Genomic DNA, 23199 nt, shown 5'->3' with positions numbered 1-23199 from the left:
TCTTCTCTCTGGTTTTAAACTTCCCATTTTAATTTAAATATCCTTTATGTCTTTTACTGCATCTTTATGCTTTTTTATATGATTTTTTGTTGTTGTTGTTGCGAACAACCATCTCCATGGGAGCCCCTATTCAACCTTTAATGCCCAGCCTCCAAGTCAGTTCTTAGTTTATGGAGCATTTCAGAATCTCCTGGGCAAAATTACTGTTCCCTTCTTTGTGTTCCTATACCTCTTTGTTCATACCTCCAGCTCACACTTCTCACACTGCTTGAAAATTATTTATGTTCCTATCTTAGCACGTATACACCATAAACTTGAGACAGTGGCAGGGGAGAGGGGCTGTATTAGGCAATTCTACACCACTGCTGTCTCTGTGCATCAATTGTCTTAGTCTGTGGTGTGTCTTTTTATGCCCTTCAATGAAGAGAAGTTGTTGAATTTAATGCAGTCCAAATGTATCAAAGTTTTGTATATAGTTTGTACTTGTGTCATTTAATAAACCTTACCCTGAGATCACAGGATGTTTTCCTTTATTTTCTTTTAAAATTTCTGATTTTGTTTTTTCCCTTGAAAGTCTTTAATCTACCTGGAATTAGTTTTTGTCTGGGGGGTGAATGAGGGATCCAACAGATAAGTAGTTGCTGCAGCTCATATACTGAATGATGTGTCTTTCCCCATTGATCTATAATGCCAGCTCAGTCATATATCAAGATCCCACATATGCCTGGATCTGTTTCTGGGTTCTCTAAGCTGATTTCTTTCCCCCCTTCTGCCTATCCTTATACTAATACCAAATGGCCTTAAGTCTTACAGCATTATAATAAATATTGATGTACGAAAGGCCAAGTCTTTGAAACACGTTAGTTACTCCCTTCAGGAGTGTTTTGGCAATGCTTTACATTTTGTTTTTGCATATAAATTTTATTTTATTTTATCTTTTAAAGATTTTATTTATTTTTTAACAGAGAGAGAGACAGCGAGAGAGGGAACACAAGCAGGGAGAGTGGGAGAGGGAGAAGCAGGCTTCCTACCGAGCAGGGAGCCCGATGTGAGACTTGATCCCAGGAAACTGGGATCATGACCTGAGCCGAAGGCAGTCGCTTAACGACTGAGCCACCCAGGCGCCCTTTGCATATAAATTTTAGATTAGCTTGTGACAGTCCAGAAAAAATCCTGTTGGAAATTTGATTGCAATTGTATTGAATTGATAGATGAATTTCCCCCAACTCTGTTCCCTCAAGAAGTACCTCAAGAGATATTTGTGAAATGAGTGAACGTCTGATGAATGTCTCTAAAGTACATCTTATAAACATGCGAAACAGATCAATGAATGAACGAATGGGGGCCAGAGATAACTAAGATTAATCAGCACATTCTCACCATTCGGCAACTGTCAGTAAATGTATTTCTCGCTTACTTGTTCTAATACCTTATTTAAAATACACAAACCGACAACTTCATCCTCCACTGAACACGAATCCATGCCTCCTTCGGAAAGACTATTGAAAACAAATTTCAGGAGGACTCTGTCCGCAGCCGGGCAAAGAAACAAGGCTATCTGACAGGTAAGGTGTCTCGACCTCTCTGACTCAGATGGAGAGGTCCAGGCGGAGCGCGGGCTCCGCGGCTCTAGTGCCCGCGGCTTAGGGAACCACGGACTACAAGTCCCGCCAGGCCGCGCGGCGCCTCCGCTTCATTAGGCGCAATCAGTGGGTGGCGGAAAGCAAAGTCCCTGCGAACCCCGTCACCCGCGTGCGGTGTGGAACCTGGCGCCACGTCCCTGCGTCCCTTGGGGTGAGTAGGGCAGGCGCGCCGGGGCCGCACCGCGTGTGGAGCGCGGGGGAGGCGGTGTAGACGCGCCGGGCGCCGGCCTCCGCTCAGGCCGTGGGGAGGGAACCCCCGGCCTGTGACCTTGTCACCGGGGCCCGTGCGTGGCCACGTGACCCGCAGGGCCCCGCCCCCTCTGCGGAGACTCTCCAGCCCGGCTCAGCAGTGGGCGGAAGTGCGGACTGGCTGCTCGGGTGGCGCGGTCTCGCGCGTAGGAAGGGCTGGAGCTGGACCATGGGCATCAGGTGGCTCACCCAGGCGACTTCTCCCTAGGCGGTCTACGGGCTCCGAGGCGCGGGCGGCGGGGGGCTGGGCGTGGTCTGGACGAGAGCAGGGGGCGCAGACGAAACCCCTACGCTCCGCCTGGACTCGCGGCGTGCCGCAAGAGCGCTCCGGATCTCCCGCACCTTGCCGGGCCCTGCACTTCCCGTTCTCCCTAAAAACGTGCAGAGGACAGCTGTGTATGGAGAGCAACCTATGGGAGACAGCACAGCTCTGTCCCCAGGTTAAGTGGCGTTTACTTCCCACTAGGTAGGAAGTCAAGCAATTCAAGTATTTATTGATCCCGTCCATGATAATTGGCACTTAGTGTGTGCTCAAGAGAGATTTGCCGAGTTGAAAGTGAATTAGACTTATCTGTGCCTTTTTCTTTAAGCGTTTTCTTATTGCACAGCTTCTCAAACTGCATTAGAATCACCTGGAGGGCTTGTTAGCATACGGAATGCTGGACCCCATCCTCAAAGTTTATGATTCACCAGCTCTGGGGTGGGGAGCAAGAATTTGCATTTCTAACATGCTCCTGGGAGAGAGAAATGCTGTCCGGAACATATTTTGAGTACTATTGCTTTATAGGAAAAAAGTCCTGTGAACTTAAAGCACCAGCTCTTTTTTCACACCGGGTTATGGGCCTTTGTGTTCTTGTTTGCCAGTTTAACTTTTTGTAGTGATGGTAAACATGTGCATATTACTGTGTACACTTGGCTATTTCTCAACAGCCCTCACAGATGTAAGATTTGACCTCTGCTGGGAGAGCTTGCATTTTATTCCTTCCTGATACATACATTTTCTTGTCAGACAGGGGACCTATAAGATAAAAATAGTGCTTGGTTCTGGCATCCATTCCCTTACTCCCTGCTCAATCCCCTGGCCCCCAACTCACTCACTAAATTTCCTGGGTTTAGATTTTTGTGTCAGGGATTCCAGTGACCCATCTCTTACCTGCCACGTGCTCTTTGTGTTTGGTTTTCCACTGTTTGCCCTGAGTCCCCACTTTCCCAGGATGAAGTGAATGGAGAATTTCTATTCCTTGCCTGGGTGAGATTTATTTTCTCTGTCTGCTCTGGGACCTTGGCATCAGCCAGGGATTCCTTTATTTAATCAATATTGATTCAGCCGCCTCCTGGGCGTCGAACCCTAGGAAAGGGAGTTTGATTACATTTGGACAGCATCATTGGTGGTAGGGCAGGTTAGAAACCTGATCAGGCCAACTATATGGTCCCTGGGCATTGACTCTGCATCTTTCCAGACTTGAGACACGATGGTATCAACTACCTTGTTTGCTTTTTAACCACATCACAAAACATTTTCAGGTTTCCCTGAAAACCTGATCACTCTTATTGGGTCTTTTCCAGTCTTAGGAGCGGAGCAGACCAGAAGAAATAATGCTCAATTTCTCTAAGAGCCTATTTAGGAAATGGGAGGAGGCTGTGGACACTTATGGGATTGATGGAATTAGAGCCCAAATTGCCTTTCCTCTGGCCATTCTCACCTGTGCACCAAGCAGGGAAAGGTGATTCCATGCATCTTGTCCTGGGATGTGGCATGGGGAGGGGGCTGCGGATGGGTGGTAACTGATAGGCGTAGCCACTTATTGGCCCACCACAAACAGTAAGTGCTTGGTTCCCCATTTAGTTGTGTCCAGGGGATGGACGTTTCATTTGACCATCAACTACCCATTTGTAGGACTTTCCACACTTGCATTTCGCCTCGTTTCATCACCCGCTGGGGTGTTCCCTTATGGTCCAGCAAGATGGATTCCATTCTTCTCATGGATCTGACAATAACACAGCCCTCCTAAATGTTTCCTAGACTAGAATGGGTTGTTTCTGATGAGGTGCTTTGGTTGATACTCTGCCATGTTGATTTCCAGGGCTCCAGGCAGTGTCTTCTACATGCCGCCATTGTTTGGGCCTTATAGAGGGTCAGAAATCAAAGTCGCTGTGCACAGTGACTGACATGGTTACCCGTGAACAGTGGTAAGAACAGTGGTGAACAAGTCCGCTCTGCAAGTCCGTGAAGGAGGTCATGTGCCATAGACAGGCTCAAGCTCTAATGCTGCCATTTACTAGCTGAGTCACCTGGGAAGAATCTCTCACCCCCTCTGCTCCTTCCTTTTCTTATATATGCCTGCGGATGATAATAATATCTGTCTCATCTTCCTGGGTTGTGTGGAGATTCTAAGGAGATAATGAGTGCAAAGGCTTTGTAAAGGTTAGTTGTTGCTAATATTGTTATCTGACGTTTAGGTTTTAGGGTCTTGGTGTCCTTAAGCTCCCTTCCCCTCCCCAAAAGTGTGTGTGCTTCTGTGAGAGGTAACTCAGGTGAAAGTCAGACAAGTAAACAGAACAGGGCAGGTGATTCATTAACAAAGGGTTTAATAATGAAAGGTGTTTTTCATCGACAGACATATTTCACGGCTGACAGGGTCTTTTAAAATACCCCGAGGGAAGCGACTCATTTGCATGTTAAAGACTCACTGACACCTTATGGAAAACCCCAGCTCCAATCTATTTAGACATACTTTGGCTCCTATATCATCTATTTTATGTTTTTCAATTTCCACCTTTTTTATTACTGAGGACATTTGCATGAAAACCGGGTCTTGGGAATTGTGTCCGCTTGGCTGAGGCTTCCCCTCCCAGGGGAAGTGATCTCAAGACTAGGGGTGGCCTCCTTGCCCACAGGGACAGGCCTGGAGGATGGTGCATGAGGAAGATGGGATTTAAAAGAGGCAAGAGCTAGGAGGTGGTGCTGGGGGTGCCTGGGGGAGGATGGCATCCGGTTGACAGCCCTGGGGTGATTCTTACCTGGGGACCTGTGTTGTTACTGATTCAGCGCAGGCCTCATGGGGCACAGTTTCTCCCTTGATTTATTCAGTAAACGCTTTTGGGGCTCCTACTATGCTAAGGCGGGTTTGGCAAACTATAGCCACTGGGCCACTTCTGGCCACACCCATCACTTTATATATTGTCTGGGCCTGCCCTATGTAGGCCAATGCCTTGGGTTTTCATCTGAGTGAGGTGGGAGCCATTAGAGAGTTGAGAGCAGGGAAATACATAATTGGGCTGAAGTTTCCATGTTGAGAATAGATGGGGGGAAAAATTCACTCTTTTACTCATTCAATCATGTATTTGTTAGCAGACTTATTAATTAGTTATGTAATATGTTAACAAATTCTGCCCTTTGCATGTAGTAGAAGAGGCAGATACAGGACCAGATCCTTAGAGAAAAAAGCAGTGCATAATAAGACCAGATAGGAAGGAGCAACTCATTCTAAGTGGTTGGCTCACAGAAGGCTTCAGAGAGGGATGGGGTGGGGGGTTTGAGTGTGGAGAGGTATTTGGGAGATGAAGCTGGCAAGTTTGGGTTGGGATGAGTAGGGTGGGTCTTGAATGACTTGCTAGAGAATTTGGACATTTTCGTCAGTGGAGGGGATGTGGGATAATATGTGTGCACGTGAAGGTTGGGGTGATAATGACCTGGGTGGAGAGTCAAAGTCGGATGGGATGTGGGGAAATGGGTTTGGAATGGGGAACGGCTGGGCAGTTCAGGCAAGACAGGATGGCCTTCCTCCCCTGCTTTATTAATTGTACAAGGTTTTGCCAAATCCTGGTCTCCCAGGTGCTAAGAGTTCTTCTATATCAGCTCGTCAGTGTTTCTGGGAAGAAGAAATGAAGTTTAAAATAACAGTAAGGAAAAGAGGTCTTATTTGCTGAATATGTTAGGCATTATGTTAAAGCAGCATCTCATTTAACACAGTGACCCTAGGACTGAGGTACTGTCAAGAACTCCCTTTTGTAGGTAATTACATGGGAGGCTCCAAGAGGTTGTGACTTGCTCAAGGTCACACAGCTGGTGAGCATTAGAGCAGGATTCTTCCTGGCTCCAGAGGCTGAGGTCCTGGCCACCAGTGGCTCCATATGACCTTATTAATGTGGGCTTCTCTGAAGGCCCCACAGGGAAGGTCCTTGGATCACCTCTCATGGACTTTCTTGCACCGATGATTTTTTTTTTTTTTTAAGATTTTATTTATTTATTTGACAGAGAGAGACACAGCGAGAGAGGGAACACAAGCAGGGGGAGTGGGAGAGGGAGAAGCAGGCTTCCTGCCGAGCGGGGAGCCCGATGTGGGGCTCGATGTGGGGCTCGATCCCAGGACCCTGGGATCATGACCTGAACTGAAGGCAGACGCTTAACGACTGAGCCACCCAGGCGCCCCTGCACTGATGATCTTGAAGAAGGAAGATGTATAAGGAGCTGAGGGCACGCAGCCCAATGTAAGGCCTGCTTCCAGGTCCAGTTGGGAACCCTCTGTCTTGGTGGGACAAGGTGGAAGGTGAACCGAGCATGCTGCCCTTTTTTGATAGAAAACACTATGGCTGAGGGTATAGAGAGCAAAGTGAAAAGATAGGGTTAGGTGGGGGCCTGCCAGGATGTTAGAAGTGAGGCCTGCAGAAGTCCTCCAGAAGTTGACAGGCAAGGGAGGAAATAAGGTCCTTTACCAAAGCATGGCATTGGGAGAGGAAATAATTAATAGCAGTCATAATAATAATTATAATAATAAGAGATGAGTGGTGGTGGTAATAGCAGTTGCTACTGTGTTCTTACTGTGTAGGTGGCACCTAGCCATACATTTTGCATGATTTCCTCGTCCCTCACCACCCCATCTAGTAGACACTGCTGTCATCATCCCCATTTTATAGACAAGGTCACAAGAGTCAGAGAGAGTTAGTAATTTGCCTGCTTACCCAGTTGGTAAGTGAGTAGAGGGGCTCAAACCCAGGCCTGCTGGAGTGTATGTTCTCAACCACCATGTCTTTTGTCTGGAAGGAACTCTTGGCTTATTAAAATGTTGGCAGGAAAAAAAAAAAAAGCTGGCAGAATGATGTGGGGATAGGGGGGTTTTCATAAATAAAGAGAATACTAAAAAAAAAAGAATATAAAGTCCATTCTACAAAGCAGGATTTTAATTTCTTTTTATTTACAAACCCCTTTCTTGCAGAGTTAGGAACTAAACCCAGGAGCTGGGCCAGAGCATTTGTGTTTAGGGGAACAAATGAGTTTCTCACATTATTTCTTTAAAAATAATTGTTTGCAGTCACTCTTGAGGGGCAATCACAGATACCTGGGGTTGGGAGTAGGTATGATAAAACTGGAAGGCTTGTTTTTTGGGCATGGTTTCACTGATGGATTTGAACACATTCAGCCTCTTTAGTAAAAAGTAAATATTTAGAAGAATGGTTCTCAAACGTTAGCTTGCATAAAAATCACCCATTATGTTATCAGAATGCAGGTTCCTGAGTCCCACCCCCCAAGTTGGTAATTCAGTGGGCCAACAGGTAGACCTCAGAATCTATAATTTTTGTGTGTTTTTTAAAAAAAATTTAAATGGAGGTATATTGACATATATTAGTTTCAGGAATACAATGTAGTGGCTCAATTTCTGTATACATTGCTAAATTTAACTACAGTAAGTCTAATCTCCCTCACCACACATAGTTACAAATTTTTTTTCTTGTGATGAGAACTTTTAGGATTTACTTTTAGTAACTTTCAAATATTTAATAAAATATTATTAATTATAATCCATGCCATACATTACTTCTCCATGACTTATTTATTTTATAACTAGAAGTTTGTACCTATTGGTCCCCTTCACCCATTTTGCCCACCCCCACCAATCTGTTCTTTGTATCTGTGAGTTTGTTTTTTGTTTTTGTTTGTTTTTTAGGTTCCACATACAAGTGCGATCATATGGTATTTGTCTTTCTCTCTCTGACTTACTTCATTCAGCATAATACCCTCCAGGTCCAATCCATGGTGTCACAAATGGCAAGATTTCACTCTTTTTTATGGCTGAATTGTATTCCATTATATTCACCTATGTATCACATTTTCTTTATCCATTCATCCATTGATGGACATTTAGGTTGTTTCCATATCTTGGTTATTGTAAATAATGTTGCAGTGAACATGTGAATGCATATATCTTTTTGAGTTAGTGTTTTTGTTTTCTTTGGATAAATACCCAGAAGTGGAATTGTTGGATCATATGGTAGTCCTATTTTTAAGTTTTTGAGGACCCTCCATACTGTTTTCCTGAGTGGCTGCACCAATTTACATTCCTGTCAACAGTTCACAAGGCTTCCCTTTTTTTCATATCCTTGCCAACACTGGTTATTTCTTGTCTTTTTGATACGAGCCATTCTAGCAGGTGTGAAGTGATATCTCATTATAGTTTAAATTTGCATTTCCCTGAGGGGTACTGATGTTGAGCATCTTTTGGTGTTCCTGTTGCCCATTTATATGCCTTTCCTGGAAAATGTTTATTCAGATCTTCTGCCCATATTTTAATATATTTTTTTTAAAACTATTGTGTTGTATGAGTTCTTTATATATCTTGGATACTAACCCCTTATCAGATGTATGATTTAGAAATATTTTTTCCCATCTAGTAGTTTGCCTTTTCATTTTATTGATGGTTTCCTTTGCTCTGTGGGAACTTTTTAGTTTAACGTAGTCCCATTTGTTTATTTTTGCTTTTGTTGCTTTCACTGTTGGTGTCATATTCAAAAAGTCATTGCCGAGACCTATGTCAAGGAGATTACTGCCTATGTTTTCTTCTAGGAGTTTTATGTTTTCAAATCTTATGTTCAAGTCTTTAACCCATTTTGAGTTAGTTTTTGTGTATGATATGAGATAAGGGTCTAGTTTCATTCTCTTGCATGTAGTCATCTGGTTTTCCCAACACCATTTATTGAAAAGACTGTTCTTTCCCCATTGTATATTCTTGGCCTCTTTGTTGTAAATTAATTGCCCATATGTGCATGGGTTTATTTCTGGACTCTGTTGGGTTTCATTGATGTATGTGTCTATTTTTATGCCACTGCCATACTGTTTTGATTACTACAGTTTTGTAATATAGTAATATAATCAGAGACCATGATACTTGCAGCTTTGTTCTTCTTCCTCAAGATTGCTTTGACTATTCTGGGTCTTTTGTGGTTACATACAAATTTTAGGATAGTTTGTTCTAGTTCTGTGAAAAATGCCATTGGAATTTTGATAGGGATTCCATTGAATCTGTAGACTGCTTTGGGTAATATGGAAATTTTAACAATATTCTTCCTATCTGTGAACACAGAATATCTTTCTGTTTATTAGTGTCTTTAATTTTTTCATTAATGTCTCATAATTTTCAGTAGGTCTTTCACCTCCTTGGTTAAATTTATTCTTAGGTATTTTATTTTCGATGCAATTATAAATGGGATTGTTTTCTTAATTTCTCCTTCTGATTATTCATTATTAATGTATAGAAACATAACAGATTTTTGTATGCTGATTTTGTATCCTGCAACTTTACTGAATTTGTTTATTCTAACAGTTTTTTGGTGGATTGTTCAGGGCTTTCTGTATATAAATGTCATCTGCAAACAGTGATAGTTTTACTTTTTCCTTCCCAATTTGGATGGCTTTTATTTCTTTTTCTTGCCTATTGCTCTGGCTAGGGCTTCCAGTACTATGTTGAATAAAAGAGGTGAGAGTAGACATCCTTGTCCTATTCCTGATGTTAGAGGAAACCTTTCAGCAGTGAGTATGCTGTTAGCTGTGGGCTTGTCATATATGGTCTTTATTATGTTGAGGTATGTTCCCCTATACCTACTTTGTTGAGAGTTTTCAATCATAAATGGGTATGGAATTTTGTCAAATGCTTTTTCTACATTTTTTGAGATGATTATGTGATTTTTATCCTTCATTTTGTTAATGTGGTATAAGAAATCTGCATTTTTGACATGGAAGAAGATAATAAAATTAAATCTAAATGCATAAGTTATATTAAATGCAAACATAAAAATCAAGTATATGTTGTTTAGAGAAATAGTATAAAATTTAAGCTCAAAGTAGAAGAATGGAAAAAAGATGTACCTGTGAATACTTAAAAAAAATCTGTGGCTATACTGTGAGGCATGAGTCCAGATAGATTTTAAAGAAAAAGAAGACAAGGCTGTGTAGCAATAGTTTCCTACAAAGGGGAAACAGAGGCACAGAGCAGGGAAGGGATGGTCACAGACTGAGTCCAGAGCAGAAGCAAACAGGGATGACCTGAATCTTCCTGCTGCGTCTCTACAGGGTTTGCACGTGTGGGTGGCTTGGTGATTCACTTCTCCTGGATGGGACTTTTCCCCTGCTTCCTGCAGCTGTGGTCAAGGATTTTAGTCTGATACGGAGTTCCCAGAAACTGAAGGGGAAACAGCCTATTGGGTACAGTGGCCCCCAAAAGCTCCAACAGTCCGCCTGGTGGATTGAGCTACTATAAGTAGGGTGGGGAAGGGCATCAGGGAGCCTTGAGCCCACTTGATCCCACTGACTGGGAGTGGATCTGGTTAAACAGATTAGCAGGGGGCCATTGAATCCCTAATCGCAAAGTACCCTGCCGGACTGTGGGTGGACAACGTAATAACAGTCATGGTGTGGGCCCTCAGGGAGCCAATGATCTAGACAAGGGGCAGTTTACTCTAACTGAAATAAATATTCTGGAAATCAGCCAGACGTGGAGAGCTTATCTGGATGATTCTGACCAGCTGCCGTTTTTGGCCTGAGCACTTCTGACCTGGGCCCGGAGGGCTAATGACACCTATGTGTGCATGGTGGTAAAGTAATAGTTACAAGTAACGAGGATTAGCATGCTCTGCCACTTTCCCTATCTAAAAGAGCATCTTTGTTGCATGTGTATCATCCTTCCTCTTACCCTCTTTGATTCTCTTCTCTGCACTTAATGCCAGCTGCTATTCTAATATGTCTGTGTGATGCGGATCTGTCGTCCCATCTAGAGTGTATGCACCGCGTGGGCAAGGACTTTGCTTTGTCCCCTCTCCCCCCAGTGCCTCGAACGGTACCTGGCACTGTGCAAGGAATAATGACTCTGAGAGTTGACTTGTGCCAGGTACTCCGCTAAGCATTTTATATCCACGATCTCATTTTATTCCAACAACTTTTGCAGTAGGAAAATGACCCGAGGTCATATAATCTATTTAAGTGGCAGAGCCTGAATTTGGGTCCTGGTCCGACTAACTACGGAACTCAACTATTCCTTGTTGTCTCCTTTCCTTCTGCAGGGTCTGGGAACATGGCCAGAAGGGCTCTCAAGCTTGCTTCGTGGACCAGCGCGGCTCTGGCTGCCTCGGGCTTCTACCTCTACAGTAACAAGTACTTGGATCCCAGTGACTTCGGCGCTGTCAGGGTGGGCAGAGCCGTTGCCACGGTAGGTTTTCCTCATCGCCAGGTGGCAGATCGACTGCAGTATTACCTGCAGACGTTCATACATGTCGCAGACGTGGAGATACACGTGTAACACCCTTACGTGTGCAAAGCTTTGCCGGGCGCCCTCCTGTGTCTCTATTTCCATATGGCCCACCTCGGTCCTACTGAACTCCAGCAGGACGGGCTTGCACATGGTCTCTGTTGTGAAACCCTTACATTTTAGATTCTGTATTGTATTTTAGCGACAGACCTGGGCCGGTACTCCTCAGCCAATGCCTATGGAAGGACTCTGCAGCTTTGATGAAATTCTATCAGGAAACCTGGTTTCTCTCCTGTGAGCTAGTGTGCATGGTTCCTGAGGCAGGGCTCATACTCAGAGCAGCAGGGCCTGGGAGGATTTTTGAGGATCCCCTGCAACCACCAAACTAACAGAGGATCTGAGTTAAATATTTCACCATTAGAGGTTTTCTCCCGTGGCCTGGGAGCATCCTTCCTGTGTGATCGTGTCCTCTTCATGCTGCTGAGAGCAACGCTCCCGGACATGCACATATAACTGCCTGGTTGGTGGGTAGATTGCCACGTGCCTCAATGCTCTCTTTCCTCCTTTGGCTGCTGCAGGATGAGCCTGTCCTTTCTTTCCCTTGGTGTGGATAGACTCTGATGCACGGTCTGTTTGGGTTGTTGTCTGATTGTTTCCTTAATACTCAGTGTTGTGAAGTCTTCTCCTGAGCTAGTCATAGAACCTAGATGGACAAATAGATAAATAGGCCATGGGATATAAAATGATTGCCGAGTGTTTACCCAGGACCTTTTAGGGGCCCAGCAGTGTCTTACATGCTTTGAGAGGTAGAAATGAACTGTCCCACCTCGACCCAGCTTTGAAGGAGCTTATGATTGAGGAGTGCTCACATGAATGGGTCAAAAAACAATCAATCTAAAGCCACAGATTGGGTCAAGATGTGTGACTCAGGTGACCACTGCTAGGGGACCTCAGATACAGGAGTGAGACCTGTAGGCTAGGAGTCAGGATGAGTGGCCTTGGGGAAGCAGGCTTTGATGGAACCTTAGGGATTTGAATACAGTTGACTCTTGAACTACAAGGGGGTTAGGGTGCCAACATCCATGCAGTCAACTTTGGACTCCCCAAAACCTTCACGACTAATAGCCTACTGTTGACCAGAAGCCTTACAGATAACATGAACAGTTGATTAATACATTGTTTGTATGTCATATGTCTCATACACTGTATTCTTACAATAAAGTAAGCCAGAGAAAAGAAAATGTTATTAAGAAAATCATAAGGGGGGCGCTTAGGTGGCTCAGTTTGTTAAGCATCTCCTTCAGCTCAGGTCATGATCCCAGGGTCCTGGGATTGAGCCCACATCGGGGAGCCTGTTTCTCCCTCTCCTTCTCCCTGGTATTCTGCCTGCTTGTGCTCTTTCTCTCTGTCAAATAAATAAAAAAAAAAGAAAAAAAGAAAATGATAAGGAAGAGAAAATACATTTACAGTACTGTACAAAAAACAAAAAGAAAACCAAACCCATGTGTAAGTGGACCTGCACAGTTCAAATCCGTGTTGTTCAAGGGCCATCTGTAGCTGGAGGTGAGGGAGGAAGGTATTTACCAGTGCTTTATAAACCAGTCACTAGGCTGTGCCTTCTTTAAAGGTCAGGGCTCTGGTCTTAATTGGCCTTGTGCATTATTCAGTGACCAGCTCTTGTTTGTGGTTGGTGTTTAACACATTTATGTCGAATGGAGTAAAGCTTTGGGGGTGTAGGCAAAGGAATAGACTTCTCTGGGTATCAGCCTTGGAAGCCCCTTAGCTTCTAGCAGCTTCAGTGGCTCAGTTCTAAAAAGGAAGGTTTGGCCTGGGTAATCCTCCAGCTTCCTCCATGTCTGAGATATCTGGAAGCCTGTAATTTTCTGATTCACCAAGGATATGGGGACTTCTCCTGGACTTTTGGGCAAGGGACCCAGAATCAAAACTCAGGCTATCTGAGCAACATAAATATAAAATGATGTTTATTTATGATAATAAGTTTATCCAACAGCATTCATTCAACTAGTCTTTACTGAGCATTTACCTATGTGCCTGTCATAGTAAAAAGGTGCTGGGCGTACAGTGATGAACAGGAAGGACAGGCCTCTGTGTATACAGAGCTGAAATTCTAGCAAAGAGAAGATAGTCCACATACAAGGAAACAAGTGAGCAAGGGAATTTTGGGTATGATAATGTTGTTATGATAAATAATTGAGAGTTGCTGGTGGGTGGGGCAACCTTAGATGGGGGCTCTCTGCAAAGGTGGCATTTGTGCAGAGCCCTGATTGACAGGAAGAAGTTAGCCAGGCTAAGATCTGGGGGACAGAGCATCTTAGGGGAGGTGTTGTCTACTTCTCTAGACATACGGCTTGTGTCAGGGGCCTGCAGCTGCAGGGCGGGGGCCGAGGAGCAATATTTGATGCCCAGGTGCTGAGCCTTTCTTTTCCTTGGTTCACAGACAGCTGTCATCAGTTATGACTATCTCACGTCCCTGAGGAGTGTCCCCTATGGTTCAGAGGAGTACTTGCAGCTTCGATCCAAGGTAAGGAGCCCAGGGGGCCCATCTGAGCCAGGCCAGGACTAGGTAAGTCCTGAAGTAGCTGCAAAGCCAGCAAGCTTCCTGCATGCAGCTGGAGGTGGGCAGGGGGCTGTGTGGGGATTGAGGCTGGGGGCTTGGGAGCAAGGAGGGGAGGGCCTTCTCCTCATTGGAGGTGTTTTTGTGCTGATGGGCTAGGCTGCCGGGCCAACGTCAAGCTGGATCCCATGGTACTGAGGTTATTAATCTACAAGGCACTGTCGGGGAGGCTGGTGTGTGTTTCTGGGGGAGCACAAGATGTCTGGGATGACTCAGGAGGGATGAAGGCTCTGTTCCTGAGATAACTCAGTTGGCTTCCGAAGTGCTTTGTCAGGCAAAACCCAATTGAAAGAGGTTAATTGCTTTCCTGTCCTCTCAAGGCTATACTGGGGCTTCTTGCTAGGCTGCTGAGTGGAGCTTCGACCTCACACCCTCTTTCCTTACTTGCGATAGGTCAGTTGATTTTGATGCTACAACTAGATGAGGTGGGGCATCAAGCAAGAGGGTGGTTTTTTTTTTTTTTTGGTTGTAAGTTGAGTTTGGGGTCAAATGTAGATACTTTTGTTTCCTCCAGAGAGAGGTTTGTGATAGATCTGTATGTCTTTGCTCAGCCTGGAATGCCCTTGGCCCCTTAGAAAATTTCTAGTCATCCTTCTGGCCTCAGCTCAAATACCTCTCCTCCATGATGCTTTCCTTCTCACTCATTCTTGGTGGATGGGGTAATTAATTTTAAAATTTTTATTTAAACTTCTCATTATAGAAATTTCAACCATTATAAGAGAGAATGGTATAATGAACCCTTATGGAACTGGATGACAGTTCGACAGACATTATCAACATTTTGTCAGTCTTGTATCATCTACTTACCCCTTTATTCATTCATTCATTCATTCACTTTTAATTCATTTATTTTTGCTCAAATATTTAAAAGCAAATCTCAGGCATTGTATCATTTCATCTGTAAATACTTCAGTCTGTATCTCTAATAGATAAGTACCTTAAAAAAACTTCAATACCGTAATCATAACTAACAAAATTAACAGTATTTCCTTAATAACTTCTAATGGCTAGTTTATACTCAAATATCCCTGGTCCCAAAAATGTTTTTTTAAAGTTGGTGCATTACAGTCTGGGTTCAAACGAGGTGCATATATTGCATTAGGAAACATCAACCAAAATCTTCTCAAATCTGTAATATTTCCCTTCCATCCTTTTTTTGAGCTATTTGCTTGTTGAAGAAAGCAGATCATTTACCCTGTAGAACTAGGCCGATTGCATCCTTAAAGCATCGTTTAATGGGAAATAGATTCACATGGCATGCAATTCAGACTATGTAACATTTGAACATCCAAAATGATCCTCCTCTCCCTGTTCCTCAGGTACCCAGTTTTTCTGCCTGGAAGTGATCATCATGTTCTATGTATCCTTCCAGAGATATCTTCCTATTTGAATTTTTTTTTTTTTAAAGATTTTATTTATTTATTTCAGAGAGAGAGAATGAGAGACAGAGAGCATGAGGGGGGGAAGGTCAGAGGGAGAAGCAGACTCCCCGCCGAGTAGGGAGCCCGATGCGGGACTCGATCCCGGGACTCCAGGATCATGACCTGAGCCGAAGGCAGTCGCTTAACCAACTGAGCCACCCAGGCGCCCACTTCCTATTTGAATTTAATCACTCTGTCTTCTTTATTCCTTACAGATGATAACTGGTTACATGTCTTTCTCTCACTTTAGCCTATAGATTCTTTTAGATCAGGGATTGGGTCATCTTTTTTGTATTTTCTACCTCTAGTGATGATGCCTAGGACTGAGTTGACTTAATGTCTGTTTCAGGCTACACCCTGCTAGCTCCTTCCTTGGGAGGGGACCTGGAAAGGGCGCAGGGTTTGTATGTGGAAGACCTGAATTTGTGCTCTGTCTTCGGGATGGTCATTTAGCCTTTGGAGCTGCCATTTTCCTGTCTGTAGACCACAGTTGGCCTTGCCACATATTGAGGATCTGAGACAGTGTGTTGTGAAGTGTAAATGTGAAGCAGGTATCAAAAGTCAGTCAGATGTTGGGGCGCCTGGGTGGCTCAGTCGGTTAAGTGTCTGCCTTCAGCTCAGGTCATGATCCCAGGGCCTTGGGATGGAGCCCCATGTCAGGCTCCCCACTTAGTGGGAGGCCTGATTCTCCCTCTCCCTCTGCCTGCTACTCCCCCTGCTTGTACTCTCTCTCTGTCAAATAAATAAATAAAATCTTTAAAAACAAAACCAGTCAGATGTCTACCAGGAAGGGTGCTCCCTGAGGACAGACCCTTGTCTCCATGTGTGCAGCATCTAGGGCAGTACCCAGGACACAGTTGGTCCTGAGTAAAGGTTTTTTGAGCAAATGAATGAATGAAATGTTAGTTTGTGTCAGAAGATCTCAAAGCCCCGGGCTCTGAGACTTGGTGCCCACCCGCTGCTGTTCCCCGCCCCTCTTTCTCCATCTAACCAGGGCTGTGGGCCTTAGAGCCGACCAGAGCGACATTCTGCACGGAGGTGCAGGCCGGGCCACGGGGGGCAAGCTCCCTGCAGAGCACACAGGGGATGGGTGACGTGCCCACAGTGGCCCTCACGGGTAAGTCATCTGAAAGGCAATGGGGCCACAGCCCCCGGGGAAGCTGACGGCTTTGGGGGATGCAGGAAGGGAAGTGCAGCCTGGTATTTGACAGGAGGGTAGCACGCAGTAGCTGGCACAGGTAACAGGCGTGGAGGCTGGTCCCTGGGAGTTGTGCCTGGGAGGGGGAGCTGGCTGGCACTGAAGAGCAGGAGTAAATACGGCAGGAGTATGTTCTTCCGTTGGAACACTTATCTGTTCTTGTCTTCATGACTGATAAAGGAATGAGTGAAGGGTAAAACATAATTATCTCACCTGTCAAGCCAGCGTCCCCAGGTCCCGGAGTATGCTAGAGCAAGAGACAGTGACTTAGAGAAGTACTTTCAAGGTTGGTGCTCGGCCAGCTGGTATCTCAGTGACTCAACTCCATCCACATCAGGAGGAGGCGGGAACCAAAGCGAAGGAGTGTTTTCTAGGGGCTCAGTGGCACTTTGCTGGGCAGCTGAGGGGGTGGGGTGAGGCCCCAGTGCTTTGAAGAACCAGGCTCCTCGTGTCCAGGATGCTTATAACTGGAGGCGACAGGTGTGGACCAGCCTGTGCACAAGGCAGAAAGAAGTCATGGCTGGTACAGACGTCCGGGAGGCAGGGCTGAGTTGATTCTGACTGAGGGGTTCTGGTATTGTGGACATATGTTAATTTTTCAGCTCAAGAGCCATTCACATTTTGGGGAGTAACATCTAAAACTTCCTTTGGGGAGGCACCCATATCTCATGTACTCACCCTGAGGTTTGAGTGAGGCTCACCCCACCCTCAGCTCCAAGAGTGAGCACATGACTTAGGCTATCTGTGGAGTCCATTCCTGTGGCCCTAGAGATTGATTCAGGGATGGGCGCCCGAGCCGGTGTTGGGCAGTGAGCATGAGGTCCAGGACTTTTGGGGGGTGTCCCCCATAGAGCACTGCCTTTTCTGCTGCATTAGCTGCGAGTATAGGGTTTTGACTTAGAGCTGTTGGCAGCCCTCTTGCCACCGTGAGGGGAAGCCTGTCTGTGAACAGAGTCAGTTTTGTAGAGAGAAGTGTCATTTGAGTCCCTAGATCTTGCTGAGCCTGAAGCCAGGTTACCACTGGACTTTCCAGTTACATGTGCCGGGAAATTCTCCTTTTGCTCCAGATGATTTGAGATCAGTTTTCTGTTACTTGCAATCAAATGAATCCTGATACACTGGGGACTCTTAGAGAAGCATGCTGGATCTTGAGGTGTAGTTAAGGTTTTGATACCTCATAGAAGGTCTGGTAATTCAAGGAAAGAAAGGAAATCGAGAAATCCCAAGGCCTAAACAGGGTGAGGAGAGGTTTGCATGGTGCTGAGTAGTATTGTAGCCATTTTGGCCCTTCGGGCTCCTGGTCTACCACCAAGCATCTGTACCCCCCTATCTGTGAAGGGGTGGCAGTGGCCTTTGCCCCAGCTGAATTTGTAGGAACAGAGATGAGCAGCTTTATTTAATTAAATACTGGGGATTATTTAATGCAGCCAGAGAGGAGATCCAGAGGCACAAAGTTTGCCTCAATGGCTCCTTATCATTTTAATGAACAAGTCAATGATTTTCTATTTTCCTTATTTTTGCATTTGTTAATTGGAATTCTGCGAGAAAGAACTGTCCCTTCTCCTTCAGTTGTTTAATTATTTTTATCGGTATGAACTCATGGATGTTTATATTATTCTATGGGTTACAGTCCAAAACATCATTATTTTTATTGTTCAAATTATCCTAATTTTGGCCATTGGGAGCTCCTTCAGGTTGATTCCTGTGTCCTTTTGTATGTCTCCATTCTTTTTTGAGCACTATCTTAACTTTTTTTAAAAAAAGATTTATTTATTCACTTTAGAGGGGGAGAGAGAGAGAGAGAACATGTGTGAGTGAATGAGCGAGTGCACACACAGGAGGAGGGGCCGAGGGAGAGGGAGAGAGAATCCTAAGCAGACTCCATGCTGAGCGTGGAGCCCAATGTGGGGCTGGATCTCACAACCCTGAGATCACAACCTGAACTGAAACTAAGAGTTGGACACTCAACCAACTGCACCACCCAGGCACCCCCACTATCTTAACTTTCTAATCCCCAGGCTCATCTTGTATTTTCCTTGCCCTACCCCTGGAATCAATCACTTCTCCAAGAAGCCTTGGTTCCTTTTATTGGAGGATGGTATTTAGAAACCAAGATGTTGGTGTTAGATGTACATATTGCTACTGGAGTGCCATTGTTTCTAGGCCCTCCCAGAAGACAGAGCTAGGAAATATATGTGTGTATACTCATGCATACACACACCTATCTATTAAAAAACCATGAGTTCATACTGATATCTCCTATTCCAGTCTAACGTCACAGAATTTTAGCTCTCTCCCATTCCTTATGCATAACTTATTTCTCTGACAGTGAGAAACCTGCCTCTCATTATCTACAATATATTTACTTGCTTGTTCAACTAGTATACCCTAAAATGGTCAAGACCCTTGAGGCATATGGGAGCAGAGAAAGAGGCCCAATCTGGGTGAGATTGAATGAGTTAAGGAGGTATTTGAGCTGGGTTTGGAAAGGTGGGTAGGATTGAAACATGTAACACTGGGAACAGGTGATTTTTATTGAGGTTGATGGGTAAAATTTTGGGGATTGTCTGTAAGAGACGGATTAGTTCAGTGTTACTGGGAACTAGGATATGGGTGTGCAAAGGGGCATACTGGCAAAGAGAATTAGAGCTAGGTCACAGAGGGACAAGAGGCCAAGGTTTATACCAGAGGTAGTAGGGAGCTATGGCAAGTTCTTGGGTAAAATTTTGTTAAGCCTTCAGTGAATGAGAATGCTTAAAGTCATCAGTCACTGAATATTTTTTGAGCTTCTACGCTATCAGATGATGAGTAGAAGTGAGAGACAGAGAATGAGAGAGAGAGAGAGAAAGTATGTGTGTGTCTAGGGAGGGAGAGAGACAGATCACAGGTGCCTTTTCCTTTCTTAATCAGAGTCCAAATATAGGAGGGGACCTCAACTGCTGCTGTGACTGGGAAACTTTTGAGTTGAATCCAATTTCTTGTTTCCGAGTAGGTCGCTGGACTCCTGTGGTGTTGGATGCATCAGGTCAGCAATATGGGTGTGCATCATATTAGTTACACTAGTACTTACTACTTGGGCTTTAAGAGGTAATGATTAATACTTTTTCCTCCTTGTCTGAGAAGCAGAACCAAGGAGATGCAGGTGTCTGCCAGGAAGAGCAGCTTTATTACTGGTAAATGCTGGGCGGGAGCATGTGTCTTGGGTCTGTGAGCCAGTGGGCTTGTACTTCACTCCTGAATTTGATAGACTTACCTATGCAGGCACAGACAGGACAGGACAAGACAAACCTCTCACAGGGGACCTGCCTCTTAGGGCCGGAAGGAGTGGAGCACCAGTGTCTTATGGGGGTGTGCGGATCCCAAAAAGGGAGAGGAAGGGGGTTGCTGAGCACGATCTGTTTCTTCTCTCGGACTCACCAGTCTGATTGGTGACTCCTCCTCCCGCAGGGAGTGAGAGGGAAGAGAGAGGTAAGGAGAATTACACCTCTAATGGGGCTCCCATAAAACAGAGATGGGAGGTTCACCTGCAGATGGGAAGCATCTATAATTTTGCTGTAAGAACTTTCATGCCCATTAAATTCTTTTTTTTTATTAAATGTTTTATTTATTTATTCATGAAAGTCAGAGAGAGAGAGAGAGGCAGAGGGAGAAGCAGGCTCCCCGCCTAGCAGGGAGCCCGATGCGGGACTCAATCCCAGGACCCAGGGATCATGACCCGAGCTGAAGGCAGACGCCTAACCATCTGAGCCACCCAGGTGCCCTCATGCCCATTAAATTCTGCTAACGTTTATACCTGACCTTGTTTAGGGACATGGGCTACTTAAGGCTTGAGTATGGGATAACAATTTCAACATTACTGAGATCTCCATTTAGAGAGAAGGTCATCTGTTGTCAACCTTTAGAACCATGGCATATGGTAGAGTGTTTTGGGGGGAAAAGGGTATTGGTTAGAGGAGTAGAGTAAGGGGCTTAGGTGGGGTGATGACTCTTTTTATAATTATGCCATTGACCTTGAGAAAGATATCTGCGGCACCTGCTAGCTCAGGCCTCTAATGTACAGATGGAACTGGAGGTCTAGAAGGGTGATGGGATTTTTTTTTTTTTAAGTAGACTCCATGCTTGGCGTGGAGCCCAAAACAGGGCTTGAACTCATGACCCTGAGATTAAGACCTGAGCTGAGACTGAGAGTCGGGCACTTAACCAACTGAGCCACCCAGATACCCCAAGCCCCCTGCAGTTTTGTGGCACATCTTGGGCTTGGACTTGGACATCCAGATCTTCCCTGCTGGGTTGCTTCTCCCCTGGGACCATCCACCCTGGTGTGAGCCCTAAGGCTGTGGTCCTGCTGGGCTGGGTTTGGGAAACACAGGGGAGAAGGAAGAAGGGCAATAGAATCTCCTCCTGGGGAATTCCCTTTTTTTTTTTTAAGATTTTATTTATTTATTTATTTGACACAGAGAGAGAGAGAGAGCACAAGCAGGGGGAGCAGCACGCAGAGGAAGAGGGAGAGGCAGGCTCCCCACCGACATGGGCCTCGATCCCAGGATCCTGGGATCATGACCTGAGCTGAAGGCAGACGCTTAGCCGACTGAGCCACCCAGGTGCCTCCAGAGAATTCCTTTTTGTATTTAATCAACCAACCAAAGAGTTAATCCAACAAAGATTTGGAATTTGCATTTCCGAGTGGAGGGAAGTGTGGACCCTCCAAAGGAACCAGTGGATGCTAGCTCTTTGCTTTGGGAAAGAGTTTCAACTCTTAAGCTACTAAACAACTGGCAGTTTTGAGGATAACCGTGCTACCAGCTAAGTGAAGTGACTTAGTGGCAAGTCAAGAAGTGCTTTAAAGATCTTGTTGCCCATCAAGAGGAACCGTAGCGCTATCTGGCTCTTCAGGAATATTCTCTGAAACCTGGAGACTGTCCTGGCCACACCAGGACATGTCTTCACTGTTCTTCCATCCATCTATTATTTTAACAAACTTTAATTGAGCCTGCTCTGTGCCGGGTCTTGGGTGAGGCCCAGCATCAGAGGATATGAAGGGAAATAAGACTTGACCTCTGCCCTCTAGCTGCTCACAGTCCAGTGGGGGGAAGCAGGTGTGGAATCACCTGTTGCAGAAGGATCGATTTGTCTTCATTCCAGCTCTGGTTCCTGACAGCAGCTGACTCCCAGCCAAGAAGTGGGGGGCAGGAGGAGCTCCTAACCCAGCATGGTGAGGGAGGGAGGGGTGTGTACCCGGGAAGGCCTCCTGTGTAGCTGGATCTAATGGTGCCGCTCTTCCTTTGCGTGTGCGCACTGTCAACTTGGCGTGGAAGCTTTTAGGTGAGTTTTCATGCACCCTGTCCCTCAGGCTCCCTTTTGCTGCTTTTCTTTCTCATCCTGGAACATTTGTCAGGGAGAAGAGGAGGAGAGAAATGGAATCCTTGCTGTCTTGGTGACTGGCTTTCTCGGAGTTTGTGATAATTTTTGCAGAGCATGAGCTGCATTTAATGTGCTCTGCTTGGGTCATCCAAGGACCGGGCCTGTGGAATAGGCAGATAGTCTGCAGTGGCACCCAGGGCCTCCTTTTTAGCTTTGTACCTTTCTGAGCACTGCATTGCAAACCTGCAGAACCTTTGCGCAGTGGCCCCGATTTGGGGAGAGTTCTGGAGGACTGGCAACTTGGGCCTTTGTGTGGTCTGGGGAGAGACTTGGCGGGGCTGCTTCCATCCGTGGGGACCCTAGAGGAAAATGGCATCACTCCGGCTTCTCCCTGGAGATTGTGCTCAGTGTGCGGTGGCTTGTCTGTAGTTCTCAGGCAGGCTATGTGCATGTCACATTGTCTTCTTGATTATCCTAGATGTATCAGTGACCTATGGACCTGCATACCCCTGTATTTAAAAAAAAACCATGAAATTAAAAAATGTGAAATATATAAGATCTAAGGAGAGGTATAAGAAATAATTTAGTGATCATCCTTCTCACTGCACGATTTCAGAAATAATACCTTACCCATACAATTGTAGCCCCCAGGGTACTCCCCTGATTCCAGCCTTCCTCCTTCAAAACCAGAAGTAAGCACTATCTTGAATTTATAGGTTGTCATTCCCATGTACTTCTTGGAAACCAATTATTCATGTATTTGTATACTGTTTTTCATCCTATTGACATTTTCCGTTACTTGGTTTTGTTCTAAGCAAGATTGCAGGCTTGATAGACTAGCTGTGTCTTTTTTGGGGCTCTGCATACGCAAATAAGAAGCATCCTGGGTACCACCTGAAATCGCCTCTTCTACCATCTTTTTGCACACCGTCACTGGTACCGGGTTGCCCTGGGAGAGACAGGCTCCACCATCTGTAGCAGATGCTGGGCTGAACTCTGGCTTGCGCCCACCAATGCTGTGATCTTTCCCTGCTGCGTTTGGCCACTCTCTTTCTAGCTCTTCTCTTCTCCTGGCTCACCCTGTGTATCTCCTGGGGCTGCTTTGGACTTGAAGTTGCATGATGAGATGGTATTTGTTGCTGCTCAGAAGCAGTGATCTCTTTCCAGAGGCCACAGC

General features: G+C 45.3%; 1 protein-coding gene across 11 annotated transcripts in view; it reads left to right on the top strand.

Moving 5' to 3' along the window:
* Nucleotides 1-1398: 1398 nt before the first annotated feature.
* The window catches only part of ADCK1 (aarF domain containing kinase 1), a 145215-nt gene continuing 123414 nt past the window's right edge, over nucleotides 1399-23199 (top strand). For 3 of the 11 annotated variants that reach the window (XM_034993397.1, XM_034993396.1, XM_034993395.1), the window contains exons 1-3: nucleotides 1435-1794; nucleotides 11223-11368; nucleotides 13866-13949. In XM_034993397.1, coding sequence (XP_034849288.1) covers nucleotides 11234-11368; nucleotides 13866-13949 — 219 coding nt within the window. In that variant the 5' untranslated portion in view covers nucleotides 1435-1794; nucleotides 11223-11233. Of the gene's footprint in view, nucleotides 1795-1987; nucleotides 2073-2104; nucleotides 2359-3523; nucleotides 4083-11222; nucleotides 11369-13865; nucleotides 13950-23199 lie in introns of those variants that run through there. The other 8 variants (XM_034993392.1, XM_034993394.1, XM_034993398.1 and 5 more) reach the window with 8 other exon arrangements.

The sequence above is a fragment of the Mirounga leonina genome, unplaced genomic scaffold, assembly GCF_011800145.1.
Source record: "Mirounga leonina isolate KUSES-001 unplaced genomic scaffold, KU_Mleo_1.0 Mir_82, whole genome shotgun sequence".
NCBI lineage: Eukaryota > Metazoa > Chordata > Mammalia > Carnivora > Phocidae > Mirounga > Mirounga leonina.
Note: the sequence above shows the minus strand (reverse complement) of the source record. Positions and strands in the feature narration are given on the sequence as shown.